This window comes from Siphateles boraxobius, unplaced genomic scaffold (genome assembly GCF_051911475.1).
Source record: "Siphateles boraxobius isolate OS27281-9 unplaced genomic scaffold, OSU_SipBor_1 77, whole genome shotgun sequence".
NCBI classification, from domain to species: Eukaryota; Metazoa; Chordata; class Actinopteri; order Cypriniformes; family Leuciscidae; genus Siphateles; species Siphateles boraxobius.
In genome coordinates, this window is record NW_027509205.1 from 13,913,291 (window position 1) to 13,921,769 (window position 8,479).

At 36.7% G+C, this 8,479-nt stretch overlaps 1 protein-coding gene across 2 annotated transcripts; it reads right to left on the reverse strand.

Annotated features, from left to right (window-relative positions):
• Positions 1-16: 16 nt before the first annotated feature.
• letmd1 (LETM1 domain containing 1) lies at positions 17-5,865 on the reverse strand. 2 transcript variants are annotated; one of them, XM_077218517.1, is made up of 9 exons: positions 5,711-5,865; positions 5,245-5,399; positions 5,041-5,156; positions 4,871-4,953; positions 3,685-3,871; positions 3,477-3,578; positions 2,443-2,595; positions 2,248-2,344; positions 17-1,240 (listed from the first exon to the last, which is right to left on the reverse strand). In XM_077218517.1, exons 1-9 carry the CDS (start codon positions 5,827-5,829, stop codon positions 1,167-1,169), a joined length of 1,086 nt encoding a protein of 361 aa, XP_077074632.1. In that variant the 5' UTR covers positions 5,830-5,865; the 3' UTR covers positions 17-1,166. The 2 variants fall into 2 exon arrangements, with proteins under 2 accessions (XP_077074632.1, XP_077074631.1); XM_077218516.1 differs by having other exon boundaries at positions 5,245-5,402.
• Positions 5,866-8,479: the final 2,614 nt, after the last annotated feature.

Below are 8,479 nucleotides of genomic sequence, written 5' to 3' on the forward strand. Positions count from 1 at the left end.
GAGGGATGCAAACAGAGACGTTTGAAGTCTTTTAATAGAAGTTCTGATATTATTACATTGCTTGTACTGTGTACTATCATACTTTTCAGTGACATGTAAACACTGAACCAAACAGCATTCTATTTATATATAAAATACAAAATAATGCAACACATTTGGCAACATAAAAAGATAACAGCATGTATTGCACCATGTTTATAGCTGTGTTCTTAAGTAAAAAGGCACCTGTTAAAAGACTGAATAAGAAGATCATTTTAGAATATGTCAAAACATATTTAACATAACTTTAATGCTTTGACCAAACAGCCCAGTGCACATAGGCAAACAACTTCTTATTGGAAAGATCAAATAACAAGGTGCAATAATCTTTGTGTAATTTTGGGATCTCAAAAATAAATATTAACATGAACTTAATTAAAATAAGCATATGCTGCATTATAGAACTTAGCTTAATATACTAAAGAAATATTTCCAGTATCCAGGCTATGTAAACCTCTTTCCAGTTTTCCCATTGGATTTAAACCATAAAAACTGGGTTGCTTTACATATTAAACATCCCAATAGTGAGATTGTTTTCTTACTAATACACCAGAAAAATGAACAAGATAGGTGATACTTGTCCTTGGTTCAGTGCTGATTTTAAACGTTCACAAAATGTCTCAAAACACAATTCACAAATGATTGTGCTCCATGAACAACTATATTTAGAACGAATGTCTCAAGATCAATGAGCTTTAATTCCAAATGGATGCATTTGGCACATGTTCAGTGTGCTTTTTTTCTCGTGGTTATAACCTCTCTCCCAGTGTCAGTGTATTGTTTTGTGTCACTAATTGCACACCCTGTCTCTGTGGAAGAAAAATGAATGAAATTATTCCACAAATTCCAGAATCTCATTGGCATCTTTCAATGACAATGTCTCTCCTGTATGTTCCTCACTCAAGTAAACAAAAAAGTCTCCAAAAAACAAATTTAAAGCACAGCACAACATTTAAAAAAAGAATTATTCAGAAACATAAAATTCCCTTGATTACAAAAGTAACATAACTAAGCCAAAGGACTGGTATAATAAAGCTTGTTGCGCCGCTTCAATTTGCATACAAGATTATTTTGTTCCCGTGGTGCATTTTGGGTGTGGTGGTGGAGTCATCTGCTTCCTCCCAAGGTCAGTGACGTGGGTGTTTAGGGTAGTTTACAGTGAGCAGTACCATACAGTGCAGATAGAGGGAGGTCTCTGACTCTGATCAAACAGGAAGGAAACGCAATGCCATAATGAATGTGCGACACAATTGTCATGTCAATAGTTTCAAAAGCAAAAGAATGGTTTACTCCGTAATATTTTTCATGCCATTGAACAAAAACCCTTAATGACCCATTATAAATATGATTCATTCATCACACTGCATTGCATTGTGGGATACAGTATCCAGGGCAATGCAATGTGTTGTAATGTAAACTAGACATTTTGTCAAATGGTTATTGCATACAGCAAATTTACATGCAGTGCACAGTATACACACTGCATAAATGGTAATCTTGCATTCACACCATGTTGGAATTACCTACTAAAAAAGTGTTACCCAAATTGTACCACCTGACCACTGAAAAAGTCATGTGAAACCATTCCAAATTGTAGTGGCTTCAGCAGAAAATTTAGTTTAGTGGTTAAGTCAATTTCTGTTTAATAATTCCTTTAATTGACTATTGATAATGTCTTACAAATGCAAGATTAAACTAAAAATAATTGAAAGACATAATACAGTTTGATGTAGCTAGAACAGAGTTCGATAACTTAAACGTTTTAATGTTTATTTATAAGCATTTGCATAACAACTGTTATTTGTTTTATTGTGGTTTTGTCTGTACTCAAATTACACATTCATTTTGTGTGGTGTTAACATAGAAACAATAATCGAAGGATGTGAGCAGCAAGTAAAACGTATATACGCAAGTATACTGTATAAAAATATATCTTTTTTTTCTTTTCTTTTTTCGCCTTCATTCGCCATTGGCTTTTGGCTTGCTTAGTTGGGGACATTTAAAATTTAATTTTGAATTTAACAATACTATTACAACTTTACTTTCCTGTTATCTCTGTAAAGCTGCTTTGAAACAATTTGTATTGTAAACGCGCTATATAAATAAAGGTGACTTGACTTGACTATATATATATATATGAATGCAATATAAGCGTAGTATGCTAGTACTCTCTTCTGAATATAAGCCTTGATTTCATGGCCTACGTACCTTTGAGGTGTGTTGAGAACTGCAACCACTGTGTTAACCATTCTCGGCACTGTGCAGGACTCAGAAGCTCTGGATTCAGCCCTCTCACGTAACATGCCTAGGAGACATGACGTAAAAGTGACATTATCCTTCAAAAATCACAAAATAAAGGCTGCTGACAGAATGTAACGGGCAAAAGAAGGAGCGACCTCTGACCTCTCTGAGCTCGGTGTCGTTTAAATGATGCAAGCCTAATTGAACAATGCTGCGGTCAAGCTGCATGAGTTCTAAGGCATGACTGTTCAAGCGTTGACCAATCCAGAAGGCTGGGAGGCGGGGCGTCAGGAACAGCAATGGACAGAGGTGTCTCTGCAAATATATTTATGTTTGCATTTAGCAGACTTTAAAAAGGAACAAAAGCAATTTTTCAAAGAGCCAATGTAATATTCAGTCAGGTTTATTAACTAGATTAGGAAGCAAGGAATTAGGCAGTTTTTGTTTACATTTTACAGACATTTTTAAGTCATGATGAAACGGAAGTAGTGACAGAGCTTTTCTTCCATTATGTGGCGTACATCTAAATGTAACCGATTATCGAAAAAAGGTAGGGACTAGGTTCTATGCATGGTTGTTGATTGGATTTTAAGATGTGGGTGTTGCACTGAAGGCATATGAATGTAAGCTAGCGGAGGAGGGGTTTAAGCGGACTAAAGGTACATGTACATGACAACGATGTACTAAAAACGGAAAAGTTTCCTTTGCGTTTAATTTTTTTTGCGTACTGACAACGTTGTCAAAGGGATCCCCGTTCACGCGGATCCGCAAAAAACGACAAACAATGCTGTATTAAGCATGTTATGCATTCGCATGACATCACCGTTTTCACAAATTCATGTTTTTGTAGTTTACATGGAGACGATAATGGTATTGTTTTTAAAAACTTGCGTTTTCAGGCCCCAAGAACACCATTGTCGTGTAATTGAACGGCCAAAACGCATGAAAAGTTTTCCGTTTTTAGTTAAAAATGAGTCGTCTAAACGCCCCCTAAAAGACTGGGGAGGTCCTGCAAACGTCACCAGAGGGAAGTCTTTCGTTTTCACCTGAAGGTTCAGTTGACTGGATGAATGAAACATGCACAGATTAATTGTTCACGATAGGATTTTTATAATGCATTTAGAAAATACATTTTAAACAAGTAACAAACTTTTAAAATGCAATGCACTGCAGCTGGTTGATTATTTGGAGCTCACCATCTGATCTGCATACATTTTCTTGATACCTAAGGGAGGTCCGGAGAACAATGTCCTCACTGCATGGACATCAGACACTACAGGATGGACTCCATGTCGCACCTGCAGACACATATTTATATTTATTAAAAAGTCAACATCAGAATAAAACAACTAAAAAAGGCTATAATTATACACATAAGTAATCTCATGAATTAGCTCAGGCTACCTTACTGCAGAGCTCCATGAGGCGGCTTTTAAGTCGGCTGTCTTGGACAGAAGCGGACGTGCTCTCCAGTCCCTTTACTATAGCCCAGTGGTGCTGTGCTCTCTGGGTGTGGTACACCCCCTGAAACTCCACCAGCTGCTGTGGGGTCCAGAAGTGCCGGATCAGAAGCTGGCGAGGATAGAAGTACCTAGAGGGCAGAATTGTGGAGGAAAACATAAGCAAAACATCACCCTCCATTCAATATGGCTATACAACAACAATAATAAAAACCATTGTTATTATTAAAAATAATTTTCTTTCATTATTATTACAATTTGAAAAATTAAATCAATAAAGAAATATTCCACTGCAATAATACTAAAAAATAAAAAGCAGAATATTTACTAATAAGTATTATAATAATAAACATTACTATTACAAATATTTTTTTTTGGGCTGGGAAAAGATTAATCGCATCCAAAATAAAAGTTTGTGTTTACATAATATATGTGTGTGCACTGTGTATAATCATTTTGTATATATAAATACACACACATGCATGTGTATACATAAGACATTTTTTTATATATAAAATATTTAGATTTATATATAATATAAATTATAAATAAATATACACAGTATATACATGAAAATATTTCTTAAATATATACATGCATGTATATATACAAAATAATTATACACAGTGCACACACATATATTATGTAAACACAAACTTTTATTTTGAATGCGATTAATTGCGATTAATCTTTTCCCAGTCCTAATTTTTTTTCTTATTAAAATGTTAAACATTAAACAAATCAATAAAGAAATATTACTATTGCAATAATACTGTAAAATAAAGAGCAGAGTATTTAATAATTATAACAACAAACTATATTATTATTAAAATATGTTATTATTACATTTAAAAAATTAAATCAATAAAAATACTATTTCACTACTATTGTACTGTAACATTAAAAGAGTCTTTATTAATCAGAATACGTTTATTTTAAAACATCCATTTTTCCCTTGGATTTACAATCTCATCACATCCCTGAGGATGAATGGATTATTGAATCAATGAATGGAAGAGTGACAGATAATAAAGCAAACATTTAATACTCAATATTCATCAATCAGTATCAAAGATACAGAAATACTTCATAATAGCAAAAAAACACAGTGTAGAATAATAAATACTCACATAAGGATAAAGACCAGATAGTTGGCAAAAGGAGGTATTGATATGATCACCAAGGGAATGGCTTTGATTAAGTCCCTGCGGACCTGAAAGCAACACACAAAAAAATACATTTTAATAAAACTTATGACAGCAATATATCCCGTAAATGTGTGCTTCAGTTCTTAACCCACCTGCCTGAGTTTCTCCATATCACGGTAAGGCACAGTCTGGTGCTCTACGCTGTCACTGAACATGCGAGTCATGATTCTTCTCACTTCTTGAGCATCTTGAAATAGGAGCCGGAACCCTTTATACAAAAACACAAAGCCTATATCATAACACATCTTCCGGAGATGGTTTGAGGTTTAATAATCCAGTACTAATTTTAAATATACCTTTCATAAAAGTGTGATAGAGAGCATAAAAGCGAGGAAAGCGCCGCTGCAAGAATCTCTCATACTTCTCATTGACCCACTTCAGCCTGGACACAATGCTTCGACCAATCCCACGTCTTGCTTGTGAAGGTGAGTAGTGTCTAACAAACCACAAACTACTAGACAGACAGACAGGCAGACAGAAATAAATATAAATAAATAGATAATAAAGATGCTGAAGGCCACAACAGGGCAGGGCATGTACTGTATTTCCTGATTAACCCAATGCATTTTTATCTATTTCTACAAAAACTAAAGGGAGAATAGACAATGAGAAATCCTTAATGTTGTCTAGTACTATTTATCATATTCAGACTAATTTTATAACGACTATATGCAAACTATCGTAGCTAAGGGATTGTGCCTATAAATGTTCGATGCCTATAAATTATAATGTATATGAACTTATTATAAATAGTAGGCCTACCTGGATTTTGTGGAAGCCAATCTAGGTGTGCAGAGACTTGCTTTGACCCCGACAGGTTGTTTTCCATACAGTAAGATGACAGAAGCGCCGCGGCACAGCCCTCTACAGGACAGCGCCATCTTGGACTGAGCAGCTGACAGTTCTACGTGGGCGTGTCTTCAGAGAATGGAATGCGGTAGCGGCACTGTGATTGGCTGCTGCAATAACCACATAAACAGTAACCAATGCGCACCGAATTTTTTTTGGCGTTGACAAAACCGATGAGCAAAAAATTACAAGCACATTAATGAGTTTTATCCCTTATAACACATAGCCTAATGATAACCAATATCTTTATTACAGATTAATGAGGTAATATTATTTGGCTGAAACCTCAGAATGGCGTGTTTAAGACTTAAAAAAAAATATCCCATTTGTAGCCATCTAATTTAACTTAATTTAATATTTGAATTGTTTTATTTTATAAAAAAAAACGTTTGGTATATTTTTTGTTTGTTTCGTGTCTGAATTTGGAAATACATTATTGACTATAGTACATAATTATGAGAATAATACAATAATGTCGAAACAAATGAAGGCTTTTAGGTAGAGCCAGAGCCATAGAGAGAAAAGGCTTGTTCGACTTGAACCGGCGCTGCGCAGACCGATCGGTTGATGACATCAAAGTACCGCGAGAGCGATTCAAAAGCATAAGGAGCCGTCTGCTCTCTAATCGCTCTCGCGGTACTTTGATGTCATCAACCGATCGGTCTGTGCAGCGCCGGTTCAAGTCGAACAAGCCTAAAGAGTTGCGACACTCCCATAGATCGCAATAGGAACTTTGGAATGCGGAAGTAAGCGCGTGTCGTGGAGCAGCCAATAGGCTTGTTCGACTTGAACCGGCGCTGCACAGACCGATCGGTTGATGACATCAAAGTACCGCGAGAGCGATTAGAGAGCAGACGGCTCCTTATGCTTTTGAATAGCTCTCGCGGTACTTTGATGTCATCAACCGATCGGTCTGTGCAGCGCCGGTTCAAGTCGAACAAGCCTAAGAGTTCCAAACACTGATAGTTCCAGCATTGAACCCCATTCATTTTCATTGTTTCCGAAGTACGCTCGCTAGTAAATTAATGAAATGACTGTATTTTTTTTTACTTTTACACACACTAGCCGACCTCTCGTGAATCTAGTCAGTAGTTATGTTTTATGTAGCCAGTTTTAGTTAATGTTTATTGGAAGATAATAGGTTAATTGCAGCTATAGCTTACGTGACACTAACGTTAGCTAACTTACGGTAACCTGATGTATATAATATATATATAGGCCCTATATATATATATATATATATATATATATATATATATATATATATATATAAATACATACATACACACACACACACACACACACACACACACAATTCATTTATTTTAAATGGGTTAGGGTTATGTGTGTATATATGCATATTTGTCAAAATGTGTGTTTGTGTAATACATATAGGCCTACATAAATACACATGCATTCATATACTGTACATAGACAATTAATATAGGTCCTTCTAAAAAAATTAGCATATTGTGATAAAGTTCATTATTTTCCATAATGTAATGATAAAAATTAAACTTATATTTTAGATTCATTGCACACCAACTGAAATATTTCAGGTCTTTTATTGTTTTAATACTGATGATTTTGGCATACAGCTCATGAAAACCCAAAATTCCTATCTCAAAAAATTTGCATATTTCATCCGACCAATAAAAGAAGTGTTTTTAATACAAAAAAAAGTCAACCTTCAAATAATTATGTTCAGTTATGCACTTAATACTTGGTCGGGAATCCTTTTGCAGAAATGACTGCTTCAATGCGGCGTGGCATGGAGGCAATCAGCCTGTGGCACTGCTGAGGTGTTATGGAGGCCCAGGATGCTTCGATAGCGGCCTTAAGCTCATCCAGAGTGTTGGATCTTGCGTCTCTCAACTTTCTCTTCACAATATCCCACAGATTCTCTATGGGGTTCAGGTCAGGAGAGTTGGCAGGCCAATTGAGCACAGTAATACCATGGTCAGTAAACCATTTACCAGTGGTTTTGGCACTGTGAGCAGGTGCCAGGTCGTGCTGAAAAATGAAATCTTCATCTTCATAAATTTTTTCAGCAGATGGAGGCATGAAGTGCTCCAAAATCTCCTGATAGCTAGCTGCATTGACCCTGCCCTTGATAAAACACAGTGTACCAACACCAGCAGCTGACATGGCACCCCAGACCATCACTGACTGTGGGTACTTGACACTGGACTTCAGGCATTTTGGCATTTCCTTCTCCCCAGTCTTCCTCCAGACTCTGGCACCTTGATTTCCGAATGACATGCAAAATTTGCTTTCATCCGAAAAAAGTACTTTGGACCACTGAGCAACAGTCCAGTGCTGCTTCTCTGTAGCCCAGGTCAGGCGCTTCTGCCGCTGTTTCTGGTTCAGAAGTGGCTTGACCTGGGGAATGCGGCACCTGTAGCCCATTTCCTGCACACGCCTGTGCACGGTGGCTCTGGATGTTTCTACTCCAGACTCAGTCCACTGCTTCCGCAGGTCCCCCAAGGTCTGGAATCGGTCCTTCTCCACAATCTTCCTCAGGGTCCGGTCCCCTCTTCTCGTTGTGCAGCGTTTTTTGCCACACTTTTTCCTTCCCACAGACTTCCCACTGAGGGGCCTTGATACAGCACTCTGGGAACAGCCTATTTGTTCAGAAATTTCTTTCTGTGTCTTACCCTCTTGCTTGAGGGTGTCAATGAT